The 15,802-nt window shown below is 46.5% G+C and overlaps 1 protein-coding gene across 9 annotated transcripts in view; it reads left to right on the forward strand.

The window, feature by feature from the left end:
* Positions 1-15,802, forward strand: part of pmfbp1 (polyamine modulated factor 1 binding protein 1) — a 143,208-nt gene that overhangs the window by 118,504 nt on the left and 8,902 nt on the right. For all 9 annotated transcript variants that reach the window (XR_003742703.1, XR_003742702.1, XM_028955972.1 and 6 more), the window contains 10 exons: positions 375-584; positions 939-1,169; positions 3,114-3,236; positions 4,544-4,670; positions 4,853-4,956; positions 5,061-5,307; positions 7,552-7,741; positions 12,335-12,488; positions 12,858-12,986; positions 13,968-14,093. Coding sequence is in view for 7 of the 9 variants with exons in the window: in XM_028955972.1 (XP_028811805.1) it covers positions 375-584; positions 939-1,169; positions 3,114-3,236; positions 4,544-4,670; positions 4,853-4,956; positions 5,061-5,307; positions 7,552-7,741; positions 12,335-12,488; positions 12,858-12,986; positions 13,968-14,093 (1,641 nt within the window). In the remaining 2 variants the exon portion in view is untranslated. The remainder of the gene's footprint in view (positions 1-374; positions 585-938; positions 1,170-3,113; positions 3,237-4,543; positions 4,671-4,852; positions 4,957-5,060; positions 5,308-7,551; positions 7,742-12,334; positions 12,489-12,857; positions 12,987-13,967; positions 14,094-15,802) is intronic.

The raw sequence follows: 15,802 nt of genomic DNA on the forward strand, positions 1-15,802 counted from the left end.
TAGACAGTCCAGAGGCTGAAAAGACAGGTGAGACAGCACGTAGATGAGGAGGGAAAGATGAGGCGGTAGAGCTCAATGGATGCCCACAGCCTGAATCCTTTCCCATGGGGAAATAACACCAGAGCCGTTATGTCAGTTTCAGATGACAGCATCTTTACCTGCAGGAAGGTCTAATGATGAAATTATGAAAATTACAATACAATATCAGTGTTTAATGTTTCAAAGGGGATCAAATGCTTTGCTAGTTCAAGTCTGTTGTACACTTCCCTTGTAGCAGCAGGATGGGACTACACTTACATTTATCGTGTGGTGCTGAAACAAATGCATGAGCCGACACTCACACTTACAGTCCTGCTCTGTCTTCATGTCAGCAGGGCTCTCAGGCAGAGGCCCGTCTGCTGTCTCAGGATTCTGAGCTGGTGCGGATGAAGACGTCACTACAGGAGGCCCAGGAGGCCGCAGCCAATGTCTCCAGCTCCCTAGAGCTCCACAAACACAAGTACCAGGCCTGTGTCAGCAGGATCACTCAGCTGGAGAGCAGCCTGCAGGCCAGGGAGGAGGACCTGGAGGAGACCAGGACACTGGTAGGCCCCAGACCCCTCTGTCCATTCACCATGGAGATGTACAATCAGTAGTGTAGATCATAATATTTGATCAGCAATCTTACTAAGTTGCAGCTTAATGAAATAAATCCACAAAAATGTAATTATTAACTGAATATTACTTTACATCAGTTCATAAAATATGAAATCATTTGAAACTGTTTGGTCAAGATTCAAATCTTTTTCATGGTCTGATTGAATTTGGTGTGAATGTGACCCAAAAACAAATATATTATTATACATTATACATTTATTAAAAAACAATAAGATATGATGTATATAATTGACTTTGTCTGTATGTCCGTATGCGAATTGTCTCCTCCTGTTCATGCTCAGGCGGCGGAGCAGGAGGAGCAGCTGCTGCGTCTCCGGGCTCAGGTGGCGGCGCTACAGGGGGATCTGAGGGCGCGGAGTCTGCAGCTGGAGAGCGGGGACGACGCCCTGAGTGCCGCGACCGGGAGCCTGCAGGACATGCAGCTGCAACTGCAATCCAGCCGCCGACACGCGCAGGAGTGTGAGCTGGTGGTTCGCACGCTCCGAGAGAACAACGCCGCTCTGCGCAGGCAGGTGAGTCTGGCCAACACAAAAAAGCTCAACTTCTCCATGAAAACCCATTTGGAGGCTTTTCAGCTTGTACCAAAGTCCCCCCCCCCCCCCCCCAGAGACAGTGTCTCGCTCAGGGACACAATGGTAGTAAGTGGGGTTTGATCCTGGGACTTCTTGTTCATAGGCGAGTGCCCAACTCACTAGGCTACTACCACCCCTAAACCAGCGCGTGGTCATACTTTTATAACCCATGGCTCCAGAGATGGAGGTCATTTCAAGAAAGTTGGTGTAAACTCGTGGGGCATGTTCTCACCCCTCATGCCGTGCGGGATGTCTTTCAGCCAGTCCCTGTGTAAGACTGCCCCTTCTCGGTGGGGGGAGATGGACGGCACGTTGGTGTCGAGGTCTTCAGGCTGCTGCCCCCTACATGCCCCGCAGGTGCCGGAGACAGAGGAGCCGGTTAGCAGCGTCCCCGAGTGCTTCCACTGATCTCTATTGATCCACGGCCATCGACCCACTGCACGGCTTTTGGTTGCGGTGAGCAAACACTCTCAGGTGTTGTGATACCCGCCGCCGCCGGAGAGAGGAGAAATCTGTCCCTGGAGCTGTCGACGGGTTCAGCTTACACGTGCCAGCTGGCGAGATGTTTAAAGCGGAGGTGAAATCGTTTTGATGTGAGTGTGTAGCATGTTGTGTGTGTGTGTATGTGTGGGTGTCCTGGGGAGTGTGACAGCTCTCCACACGTTGAGGATAAAGTGGAAAGTCGTGCTGGGAAAACGGTGGCTGAAATGATGGGTGCCGAGCGGAACAGTGGGGAGACTTCGAGGCACGGTCGCCTCCTTCAGAGAGAGCAGGACCAGGGCATCGCCTCACGACCCACATTCATCCCACACTTCCTCCGTCTAGATTTATTCTGTCCGTTCTTCTTCATGGGACAGTGTTTTAGTGCCACCTGTGCCTCACTTTTCATATGTCACCTCACCGTACACCTAGTGGGTGTGCACACTTTACTGAGTCTGATGGAAAACCCCTTAAGAGGGAAAACTATTCGTATGGTTTAATGGGAGTAAATGGGAACTTGAAACAAGGTGTTTGATGTGCTACCATGGGGCATGTTCACTAATGTCACATCAAGTATGACTTCAGGATTCACAGAAATTAACAGATACAAAGAATAAAAGCTTGCTTGCTACTCATCTGTATGTGCTGGAGAGTGAAGTGACGTGGTTGTCATTGTGAAACGCTGCAGCACAGCACACGGTGACACAACAAGATGTGTCCCCAAAATGTGTGGGGACGGTACTTTGTTCAGTTGCCCCGCAGTGGCGCCTTGCTGGCTCAGGTTTCGAACCGGCAACCTTCCAATTCCTTGCCCACTAGGCCACCGCTGCCCCACTGAGGAGGAATTAACTCCCCACCCATCCCTGTCTGCTGGTGGGCAATTATTTCTGTCACCCCAAATACGAAATTTTAAATGGGAAGAGACGTCAGGGATGATTGACAGCTCTTGCACACCCTACTTCCTCATTCTGAACAATTTAAACTGTACTACCCAGGGCTGTGTAATACACTCGTCTATGAACCAGAAGACCACAAGGTCCCAGGTTCAAACCCCACTTACTACAACTGTGTCCCTGAGCAAGACACTTAACCCTGAGGACTGTCCCTGTAGCTACTGATTGTATGTTGCTCTGGATAAGGATGTCTGCTAAATGCCGTAATTGGAAACACCACCCTGTAAGAATGTCACTTTGATCATGGGCCATCAACTGATAGCACAGTTGAAAAGCACATTTTTTTTATTAAAACCAATAATTATTCTGATTTATAGTTCAATGTTCAGAAAACAACATATTGACAACATATGTTGTAATTTTACTGTGGAACATTACATTTGAATGGAATGCCTATTAGAATAATTTGTGCTTCAGAACGTCACTCTGTGTGTGTGTGTGTGTGTTCCAGGTTGAAGAGCAGGAGGAGAACGTTGTCAAGGTTCAGGCCGAGTTCTCTTTACATCGTGCCACCCACACACACCCCAACTCTGATTACAAATCCCGGCTCTGCCACATCCAGGATCTTGAGCAGGTACCTCTCTACCAATCGCCTTTCAGCTGCCCAACACACCCTCCAATCAGCTGCAGAGCTACTGACGTGCGTAGCACTAGTTTTATATTAGCTGTCACCATCTTCTTCTTCATATTTGAAGGTGGGGGTATATTTCTCCACCCTGTCAGGACCAGCAGCGTCCTCCGCCCGGGCGCTGTAACCACCTTTGTGACTAATTGTTTGTTGTGTCACCGTGAGGCTGCCACTTTGGCTTTAATGGAGTGCAGAGGGCCGATACATCAGTCTGTGGAAGGCTCGCAGTGAGGGAGAGTGGCGGCCCGAGTGGCTTTGGGTGTCAATGCAGCTTCACCGCAGCGCGGACGTGATTTACGGCTCCGCCGTTTGACGGCCAGGCCCCCCCTACTCTTTTTTTTTTTTTTTTAAAACCCTGTGCTTCAGCCCAGATTGATCACCTGCCACTGGCCACTGTCTTCCTGGCAACCTTTTAGCCGAGTTTTATAGATGGTTAGAGCACCTCGTTTGGCTATTTATACACACGTAAGTGGCCATGAAATATAGATTTGCCGTGATGGGTGTCAGTGAGACTTCTGTCTCCGTGACACCTCGTTATTTAAATTGACTCAAATGAGTGGTGGGGGGGGCATCCTTTTTTTTCCCTACTTCGAGTGGCATTTTTTTCTTTATTCCCGCCCCAAATTTAATGTTTTTTAAATGTTTCGAGGAGAAACGTGTGGACCTGTTATATCTGTCTATCATCATTCATAATGGCAGACAACCCAGAAGCACACACCGTAAGCACATGGTGTGGAGGAGTCGACACGTTGGCCAACATGTCAGCAGCAGGTCTGCGCCCACTCTCCCCCGGTCTCCATGGTAATAAGAGGTTGGTCGCAGAGCCGCTGTGGGCGCTGTAATTGAATGGTTAACGTTGGTGAGGCCACAGGCTGCCAGATAGGATGTGGCACCTGTCAGAAAGGTGCTGTCTGTCTACGGGGGACATGTCTTCCGAACGGAGGGGCATGTGTGTGTGTGTGTGTGTGTGTGTGTGTGTGTGTGTGACAAGTTGAGAGGTGGGTGTGTGGGTACGGTGAGGAAGAGTCTCACAGGTGAACGCTGCACATCGCCTGGGGCGTCTGCGTCCCCACCACCAGACATAGATGTGTGACAGGTGTGTGTGTGTGTGTGTGTGTGTGTAAAAAGTTCTCATTATATATACAATTATGATGCATATTTATTATCTTATGATGCTCATTAAGATGTTACCTAATATTTGTGAATTTTGTGTGTGTGTGTGTGTGTGTGTGTGTGTGTGTGTGTGTGTGCAGGCCCTGTCTGAGGCGGTCTGTCAGTGTGAGAGTCTGGCTCTGGAGCAGGACAGGTACCAGCTGGAGCTGCAGAAGCTGAAAGAGGAGAGCAGCAGGCTGACCCAGCTGAGAGACGGCAGCTCAGCAGGTGAGGAGTTCAGGGTTCTTCAAATCCGAGCTTCTTCTGTATGGACAAATCATCATCACACCAGACCGGTGGGAGGACAACCAACAGTACTCAAAGCATGAAGAGCCCCGGTTCAACAGCCACGTCTCTATAACAAGTCACAGAGTTGCTTCTGACTCATGGTCATCTTGATACTTGTGTAGAGGTGTCGACGTTGCGTGTGGACCTGCAGCGTGAGGAGCAGAGAGCAGCCAGGCTGGAGGAGCAGCTGGAGGCCTCAGCGAAGCTGAGAGCTGAGAAAGAACAGGTACACACATCCCCTGATACGACACTCCTTCACGAAAACACATCAGTATGCCAATATATTCATCTATACATACACACACAAACTTGGCTGCTTTCTTGCATCAGCTGGAGCAGAAGAAGGACGGAATTCTAAGGCAATCAGAAGCTGACCTACGGGATGCAAGGGAGAGGCTGTGGTCTCAGGGCCTGGAGCTAGAGAAACGTGCAACTGCAGCTCGGGGCCTGGAGGCGGAGGTTCGGAGAGCCCGTAAGGAGAGGAGCCGGAGAGAGGAGGACCTCTCCTCACTCAGAGCCCAACTGCTGCAGCTCCGAGAAGATCTGAAGGAGGCCCGCACCGCAGCAAGGGACATGGGTGAGACATCAGAGATCTTGGGGGGGCACTTAAATGTGTATTATTTAGGGCTCTCAAAATTAACGCATTAATCAATGCAATTAATTTATATATGTAGCATGCAACAAGCCTTTATGGCATGAGTAATACAGTAATAGCAAAGGTTTATCTTCAGAATTACACGATTTGTTTGTAGGAGTGTAGACCGGGAGGGATGGATGGAGGAGTGTAGACAGCGGAAGGTGGAGGGATGGAAGGAGGAGTCTAGACAGCGGAAGGTGGAGGGATGGATGGAGAAGTGTAGACAGCGGAAGGTGGAGGGATGGATGGAGAAGTGTAGACAGCGGAAGGTGGAGGGATGGAAGGAGGAGTGTAGGACGTAGAAGGTGGAGGGATGGAAGGAGGAGTCTAGACAGCGGAAGGTGGAGGGATGGATGGAGAAGTGTAGACAGCAGAAGGTGGAGGGATGGAAGGAGGAGTCTAGACAGTGGAAGGTGGAGGGATGGAAGGAGGAGTCTAGACAGCGGAAGGTGGAGGGATGGAAGGAGGAGTGTAGACAACGGATGGTGGAGGGATGGAACGAGGAGTGTAGGGCGTAGAAGGTGAGGGATGGAAGGAGGAGTCTAGACAGCGGAAGGTGGAGGGATGGATGGAGAAGTGTAAACAGACAAGAAATGGAAGGAGGAGAGTAGACCGCAGAAGGTGGAGGGATGGAACGAGGAGTGTAGGGTGTAGATGGTGGAGGGATGGAAGGAGGAGTCTAGACAGCGGAAGGTGGAGGGATGGAAGGAGGAGTGTAGACCGCGTTGAGTCAGCCTGTTGGTTGCAGCTCCTGCTGAATGAAACAGTTCATCTATTCAGAACCTAAGGGCATGTTCTCCAGACACACAGACATGGTCACACACCATTAACACTATTTCTCTGTCTCTCACACACACATCTTTGTGAGGGCCTGGCATATAAATTTGCAGCAGATGTATTATAATAAATGTGTAAGCGGACTTTCCTGAAGCCTACCCCTAAACCAATGGTCCACAGACTTTTCCCCCAGGGACCACCTTTCGTAGATAAGAACATGACACACTTCCAAACTCCACTGGGATATCTTTAGCACATTATAATTCATAGAGAACTTCTTAAAATAAAAAAATAAAATTTGGAACTTTGTTGGAAATTTGTTACAAGTATCATACGTCATGTGCTTTGCTTTTTTCTGTGCAACGGCATTTATTGCACTTCCAATGGCCCCGGCGCTTTGGAAACCCCTACCATACATGGAGCCTCAGTATGATGTAAATCTCGTTTGGTGGACTTTTTATTGAAGCACAAAATAAAAGCACAGACATTAGCAAAGACACGTATATGTATGCAGAAGAAATAAGAGGATATGCGAACCTCCTGGTGTTTCATTGTATGCTTTACACCTGTTCTTTTCAGGAGGTGTAAAGTGCCTTTTGTGCTTATGCGAAGGTAAAGACCGGCAGTTTTAAGTGTTGCTGTGCTGCTGCTCGCAGAGGGGTGTAATGTGGTCAGGAGAGCAGGAATCCAGCTGGGACAGGGGGGTGGGGTTAATAGCATTTTCAATCTTGACCCCGAAAGTCATTTCAGAATTTGCTGATTCCCAAAACATTGTGTAGTTTTCCGTGCTGTTATACTGGTCTGAAATGAAAATAATAAAGTTAGGGCAATAATTGTACGCAACCAAAATTAGCTTCAACTGCGAAATAATTTTGTAGTGAATGCTTGTTGAAAACGCTGTTAAAAATGAGAAGTGTATAAGTGTGTGTACTTGGGTCTCCCCAGAGATCTGTTCTGGCCCTGGGTCTGGTCAAGCTTCAGGAGAATATCATACTAAAAATGCTTAGTGGAATGCTTGATTTCCAATAAATTTCAACACAGATGTAAAACCGGTGGCTTGGTTAACATAAAAAGTTGTCTTATGGATCTCTTTTTATAGAAAAAACAACTTTAGTAAACTTGTTGTAGCATGTACTACGTGCATGTTAGATTTCAACATAATAAAACTACAGTCTATTGTACTGATTCCTGGAGACGTTAGTCTGTTTAGGTCAAATTATTTGCCACATTAATTAATACTTAAATCATAAATTCATCATTTTCATGCAAAAGATTCATTTAAAATATGGACACCATTGCTGTTTTTTTCTGATGACTGTAACATCCTATTTCTGAGGTCTTGATGTGTTTTTAGTGTTGCCTGTGTGTTAAATGTGTAAGTCATGTGTGTGTCTGTGTGTATTCCAGCTCAGACGCTGGCACGACAGGAGGAGAAGTCGGTGCTGCTGGAGGGCGGGCAGCAGCGCGCGCATGAGCAGCTGGCCGAGCGAGTGGCGGAGGTGGTGCGGGCGGAGCAGACTCAGAGGAAGCTGCAGGCGGAGCTGCGCACACTGAAGCAGAGGCTGGACTCCACGGAGGAGGAGCGCCGCACCTGCAGGTACACCGGCCTCACAGCTCCCGTGCCGAGGAGGGGAGGTCATGCAAACTCCGCCCACACAAGGTCCAAGCCCGGATTCATACTCACAACCTTGGAGGTGTGAGGTCATGTGTAGTATTTCACAGTTTGCATTATTTTGTAATAATTCAGTAATAATTTTTCTCCTGCACTTGGTTAAATTTGTTGTCTACGTTCTTTTGAAGAATGCATTAGTCAAATTGCAGTATTTAGAATTACTGTTAGTGTAGCAAACATGTAAACCTTTTGTACATAAATGGATTTTTTGGTCCTGGAAGTTTACTGATTACTGTAACTCCCTTCTTGCTGGTCTACCTCTAAGTACCATCTGACCTCTACAACTAATACAAAATGCAGCAGCACGACTGATCTTCTACCTTCCCAAATTCTCCCACACCACTCCTCTGCTACGTTCCCTCCACTGGCTCCCAGTAGCTGCACGCATCAGGTTCAAAATACTGATGCTGGCCTACAAAGCCAGACATGGAGTAGCACCATCCTACCTCACAGCCCTTATTACACCTCGCACTGCACCTCGTATACTCCGAGCCTCCAGTACTGCTCGCCTGGTCCCTCCATCTCTGAAGGTAAAAGGAAAACATTCATCTAGGCTCTTCTCCGTCTTGGCCCCTCGGTGGTGGAATGAACTTCCCCTCGAGGTCAGAACAGCTCAGTCACTGAGCACCTTCAAACGACAGCTCAAGACCTTCCTCTTTAGAGAATATTTAGATGAACTTGTAACCTTCTTATTGTCTGACTTATGTATAGAAACTACAACAGAGCGAATAAAAAGATTATATTCATAGTTGGGGGTCCTAGTGAACCAGAATTGATCTCTTCATCGATGGTAACATGAAAACACGTAAGAAAACATGTAAGTCACTCTGGATAAGGGTGTCTGCCAAATGCTTAAATGTAAATGGAAGTGGCAAAATCTCATGAATGCTGCCAAGGAAAATCTCTAGTATAATAACAGTAATTCACCTTAAGTGAAGTGAAAGTGAAGTGATTGTGATACACAACACAGAAATGAGTCCTCTGCTTTTAACCATCACCCTTGGTGAGCAGTCGGCAGCCATGACAGGCGCCGGTGAGCAGTGTGTGGGGACGGTACTTTGCTCAGTTGGCGGTTCAGGGATTTGAACTGGCAACCTTCCGATTACGACTCCATTTCCTTACTCACTAGGCCACCACTGCCCTGAAGTAACCATCTATTGCACACATTGTCTCAACTAATAACAGCACATGTTTACATTGTGTGAATAACTGCTTAGTTCAGAACTTTGTTCAGAACTTTTGAAATGTAGCTGAGATGAACATTTATGGCCACTCAGAGTGAACATGAAGCTAATGAATCTGTGCAGAAACTGGAAGAACTTTTTTTGTTGACATTCACAACATTGTATGGCATGAGGTCACCAGATGTTCCTGCACACATCCAAAGCTGCACAACTAGAAAGAAGCGAAAACTGCCATCTAACACACATACACACACACACATCGCCTTCCCACCTTTTACAGCATGCTTCTCAGCATCTCTCCCTCCTGTCCATTGTGTGTTTATGCGTGAGTGTGTGGGCGGGCCGCCGCTCGATGCGCAGATCATTCCGGGTCGGGGGGCTGCGAGTGAAATCAGATGTTTAAATGAGCCAGAGCAGAGGAGGAATCAGAGCGGCATCCTGCTCAGCCGGCCGTCCCTGAGCCGCCAAAGCGCACGTTACAACAGGATTTAGTCATTAAGCACTGGGCCAAGGACCAAAAACAGTGTTTGTGGCCGCGCCGACACCCCGGAGGTCCCTCCCATCACCATGCAGATAGTCGACTCTAATTGCCGGGGTTTATTGATCACTGCCGGCAAGGGCGCTGAGGGAATTTGCTGCTGATCGATTAGCTGTTACTACGGGCGGCTCCGTCAATAGACAGAGGGAGGAGAGGTGAGAGGAGCAGCCGATGCTTTTTTCCCACACCAGTCATGCCTTCACACACTAGTCATTTTCTAAAGTTGTTTTCTCTGATCAAGCCCATTTCCGATTGTTTGGGGCATCCGGAAAAATGAATGTCTGGAGAAGAAAAGGTGACGCCACCATCAGACTTGTCTCATGCCAACAATGTAGCATCCTGAGACCATTCATGTGTGGGGCTGCTTCTCATCCAAGGGAGTGAGCCCACTCACAATTTTGCCTCAGAACACAGCCATGAATAAAGAAGGGTACCAAAACGTCCTCCGACAGCAACTTCTCCCAACCATCCAAGAACAGTTTGGTGAAGGATGATGCCTTTTCCAGCATGATGGAGCATTGAGCCATAAGACCAAAGTGAGAACTAAGTAGCTCAAGGAATAAAACATTGACATTTTGGGTCCATGGCCAGGAAACTCTCCGGACCTTAATTCAATTATGTCCATCCTTAATCCAACTTGTGATCAATTCTCAAGAGGTGGGTGGGCAAACAAAAACCCATAAACCCCAAGCATGGTTTGCTATCAGTCAAAATTTTGGCCCAGAAGTTGCAGAGGTCTTGGAAAAAAAGGGCCAACACTGCAAATATTGACTCTTTGCATAAACTTGATGTAATTGTCAATAAAATCTTTTTAAACTTATAAAATGCTTTTAATTATTCTTGTAATTATACTTCTGGACAATTGGATGGTAGTAGCCTAGTGGGTAACACACTTGCCTATGAACCAGAAGACTACAGAGTCACAGGTTCAAATCCCACTCACTACCATTGGGTCCCTGAGCAAGACACTTAACCCTAAATTGCTCCAGGGGGGGACTGTCCCTGTAACTACTGATTGTAAGTCGCTCTGGATTAGAGCGTCTGATAAATGCCATAAATGTAAATGTAAACCGACACCCATCATTCTTAAAAGTCTGTTGCCAGATTCCGGATTGTTTAAGCCTACAGTGCAAAGACTAATCTAATCTTTACTGTCAGTTAATTATTTAACTGCTGCAACTAAAAGATTTAAATAAGAATACATGCATTGAAGCTGTGACTGATTTCTGTCATTTGAGTGCACTGAAAGCCTTCACAGACCAAACACGTCCAGTGCCGCGCCGCACTATGAATCTTATTGTTGTGTATGGGACGTTTAATTGCGGGCAGTGGTGGCCTAGTGGTTAAGGAAGCGGCCCCGTAATCAGAAGGTCGCCGGTTCGATTCCCGATCCGCCAAGGTGCCACTGAGGTGCCACTGAGCAAAGCACCGTCCCCACACACTGCTCCCCGGGCGCCTGTCATGGCTGCCCACTGCTCACTCAGGGTGATGGGTTAAATGCAGAGGACAAATTTCACTGTGTGCACCGTGTGCTGTGCTGCTGTGTATCACATGTGACAATCACTTCACTTTTTTTTTTTTTAATTCGACCATATCATGTTATCACAATACCCCAAGGAAGGAAAGACATGTTGGATGTTGTAGTTTCTTTCCTTTCTTGTTGTTGGGGGTGTAGAACTGTGTTTGTATACTGAGATTATGAGGTATAGTTATAAAACGCATTATATGGTTGGATCATGAGGGTGTTGCTCAGACACGGAACAATTTTTTTGCTTTAATCCATGAGAATAGCCTTCTTTATATGCTCAATCTGGCAACACAGAGTAGAAGGTCTGTCTTCGCTCTTCCTCTTCCATATAATTATGCCACATGTTTCATGGCAGAGTCAGAGAGGAACTGTTAAAATCTGTTATATAAGTGTGACAAAGTTGACCAGTTTCAGTATCTAGTTTGGATCAGGTCCTGTTCTGTCCTGTTTGTGCAGACTGTTATAGAGAGAATGAATAAAACATACTATAGTCGGTAACCTGTAAATGTTGTTTTGTTTGTTTGTGTGTGTGCGTGTGTGTGTGTGTTGCGTTCTGCATCCTGCTTCACCTGTCAACAAACTGCCCACCTCTACAGGGACAGCGCTCATGCTCTGGTAGCGGCGTCACCCGCCTCGCTCCGTAGCACCAGGCCAGCAGCGGTTAGGGCCACTCATTAAAAGTTAAAGCTTGCCTGCTCGAATTAAATCCAGCGCCCGGCTGCCTCGCTCCTGCCTCCTGTCTCTTATCACGCTCTGGCTGAGAAATATTTAATCCCATCCGAATATTTCACAGTGTCAGAGGGGAGGAGGGAGTGTGTGACGAGTGATGCTAGAAGTGAGCTGCTGGCAGTAAAAACTGGGGTGGTAGTAGCCTAGTGGGTAACACACTCGCCTATGAACCAGAAGACCCGGGTACGAATCCCTCTTTCTACCATTGTGTCCCTGAGCAAGACACTTAACCCTAAGTTGCTCCAGGGGGACTGTCCCTGTAGCTACTGATTGTAAGTCGCTCTGGATAAGGGCGTAAATGTAAATGTTAACAATGCTCATGTGGAGATAATACCCAGTAAGACGGAGGAGTGAAATGGGTCCAGTGGACTCAGCGGTGATAGAGGTGTGGGAACGTTTACAGCTCAGCCGCAGATCCTGTCTTATTTTTTTTTATATATTTGAGATGGAGTTTGGGTCCCCTGAAGTTCTCATGTTTCAGTATGACGCAGTGTAAATTCTTACAATGTGTACATCTGTTCACTTTACCCCCCTCGAAGGAGCGAGTTGGAGCGGGCAGAGGAGGAGGCCCGTGAGGGCAGGCAAGCACAACTCAGGGCTCAGCAGGAGTGCCTGGCCCGGGTGGAGGAAGTCGGGAGGCTGCAGGGAGAGCTGAGCCACAGCAGGGAGGCGCTGGAGACCCTGCAGCAGCAGGTGAGAGCAAGCCACACAACCTGGCTCACCGGTTCAGAACACAGTCGCCTGAGAAAGACACTTGACTCTGAGTGTCTTCAGGGTGACTGTCTCTGTAACTACTGATTGTAAGACGCTCTGGATATTGGGCTTCTGATATATGCCATGTAAATTAACGAATCTACATCTCAGGCTCTTGACACTGTCACTCATGCACCATGTTCTAAATATCTTATGTGGCACAAACCATTTATACTCATGAATACTATTCTCATTTCATCTCTGTAACTAGGGAAATGAAATGTTCCATAGTGTTCTGGAGAACTGTGCTCATGATGGACACTGTCATGATGGAATAGATGGTGAGCGGTGGTTTTGATGTTGCTGCAGTTGAAGGAGCAGGTAGAGGTCGGGCAAGCACTGAGGGCAGAGCTGTCCCTGGTGCGGGTCAGGACACAGGGTGCCATGGAGTCAGAGAGGGAGCAGCTGAGGACCAAACTTCGCTCTGCCAAGAGCCTGGTACTCACCATACATTTGCGCGCGCGCACACACACACACACACACACACATGGAAATACAAACATGTGAAACATGAGGAAACTGAGAAGGTCAATCCCTGCATTTTGGAATGAACAAATACATTTACTACTTTTTAAGTCTGAGATTCTGTAGAACATTTTCATGACATTTTTCTGTTATGTTATTCAGACAAAGTATGAGCTGGGATGACCTCCAAATGATGACCAAGACCAAATATCAACCCAGTGAAGTACTGTATATTAGATGTTCTGTTGAAAGTATTAAGCAAACACCTATGAGTGTCATGCAATTATGTCTAGAATTTATATTGTAGAATTTTCATGTATAAATGAAAAAGCACATATTTACATATGTCCCACTCGAAAACAACTTCACTTTTACATTCACTGTTTACTGCGGGTGTTGATGTGTAAAATAATATCTGATATGTAATAACATAATCACTATGATTTGGGAGATTAGATATATGTGGCTTGTATTGGCCTGTAGATCTGCTGTCTATTTACGCTTAAGACTCATAATTAGTTTTGGAATCCCAAATGGTTTAAATGATTTTAAACCTGGAACCAATCATGGATATGTGTTTTTTTCTCTCTCTCTCTCTATCTTGCCAGAGGCGAGTGTACCTAAAGCAATGCAATTAACTTCCGCAGTTAGAAAATTAAATCTTCCTCTGTCTGATACATTTAAAAAGTTAAATAAATCTGATGAGAAAAAGTTTTCCCTGGCAATTATGGCATTAAATTAATCCTCTTAATCCCAATTTAATATCTCTCATGCATAAAAGAGTAAATCTCTTATCAGCCCAGCCATCGGAATTAATCCTCCATCTCTCCACGCTCTCACATTTATTCTTATCTTGCAATCAGGTCTCTCCTCCTGATCGGAGAATCCGATGGCTGCATGTTCACATGGCATGATTGACAGGTTTCTGTCTGTCGGTCTGATTTGATTGGTCAGGTGAAACAGCAGGAGCAGCTGATTGGCCGCCTGCAGAAGGAGCAGGAATTGAGCCGAGCACATCTACAGCAGTACCAAAAGGAGCTAGACAGCAAGAAGACTTTTAACCACCAGCAAAGCCAAGAGGTCAGGGGTCAACCCAAACACTATTTATACCATTCACAGCAAGTGCAGCAAAACACACACACTGTGTACTAGAAGCAGCAAATAAAATATTTCAAAGATTTGGTGATCAGCGATGGAAATAACAACACTGCAGTAACGACCTTTCCTGAAAAAAAAGTACATTTTCAGTAAGGGGTGAACGAACCAATTACAGTTTCCATGGTTACAATGCCATTACTGTTACTGACAATAACATGTGGCAGATTACTGTAATTAACCTGCTTTTTTTTAAAACACATAAGTAATGATGATCAGTCTGAGTTAAACTTCATGGTAAACCAGTCAGAGGCAAAGGTGGTTGGAGAGACAAAGCAATGGCGAGGACGAAAGTAGCGTTTTTACATGACTTTTCACTCAATGAAATTACAGTTAAGAATGTAAAAATGTTAAAAATAGATTATGCCCTGGACTATCCACATGGGTAACGAGCAATTCAAATCTGATGAAGCAGCAAAAACCCAGATGCAGATAGCATGAGCTCGTCTAACGCAGGAGAAGATGAAGCCATGCCATTCACAATTGTGCATATTTTAAGTTACTTTCTCTGGTAACTAATTACTTTTCAAATGCTGTAACGTTTTGAAAGAAGTAACAACATGCCCAACATTGGGATGTTAGGAACATAGACAATTTCAGTAGTTCCAGTAGTTCCACTATTTTCAGTTCTAATTGTCCTTTGACACAATCACGAAATTATTCTCACCACACTCTCAGATTTAGGAATTACAGGAACCGAACTAAATTGGTTCACCTCTTATCTTTAAGACAGGTCTTTCAAGGTTTCATGGGGAAGTGAGACATCTGTCCTCTCTAGGGTAACCACAGGGGTTCTACAAGGCTCTGTCCTTGGCCCCCTTCTATTCTCAATATACACTCGCTCACTTGGTCACATCATCCAATCACATGGCTTCTCTTATCACTCTTACACTGATGACACCCAGCTCTATTTGTCTTTCCCACCAGAAGATACCACTATTGCAACAAAAATCTCGGCCTGTCTCTCTGACATATCGACATGGATGTCTGAGCGATACCTCCAACTGAACCTATCCAAAACTGAGATTCTGATCTTTCCGGGCAACAGCTCCCCTCAGCAGAACCTCTCAATTCAAATTGGCTCACTAATCAGTGCTTCACACGGAGTCTGAACCATCACATTGCTGCGATCTACAGATCCTGCAGGTTCACTCTCTACAACATTCGCAAGATTAGGCCTTTTATTTTACAACAGGCTACGCAGTTTCTAGTCCAGGCAATGGTCATCTCTAAACTTGACCATTGTAGCTCTCTCCTGGCTGGAGCCTCTGCAGTCACCATAAAACCACTCCGGATGGTCCAAAATATGGCAGCCCGCCTCATCTTCAAACAGCCAAAACACACCCATGTCACGCCTCTTCTCACCTCTCTCCACTGGCTCCCAGTAGCTGCTCGCATTGAGTTCAAGTCCTTGATGCTGCCTACAGGGCTGTAAATGGAAGTGCACCCTCAAGTGCACATCAACACACTACTAGCCAGCTACACTCCTGCACGCCCTCTCAGATCTGCAAACGAAATGAGACTGAAAATTCCCTCTTCACGGGGTCTCCGATCCCAATCGACTCTGTTCTCCTTTGTTGTCCCTAGCTGGTGGAACAACTTGTCCTGCTCCATTCGACTAGCCGAGACTACCA

The sequence above is a fragment of the Denticeps clupeoides genome, chromosome 16 (assembly GCF_900700375.1).
Source record: "Denticeps clupeoides chromosome 16, fDenClu1.1, whole genome shotgun sequence".
Lineage (NCBI taxonomy): Eukaryota > Metazoa > Chordata > Actinopteri > Clupeiformes > Denticipitidae > Denticeps > Denticeps clupeoides.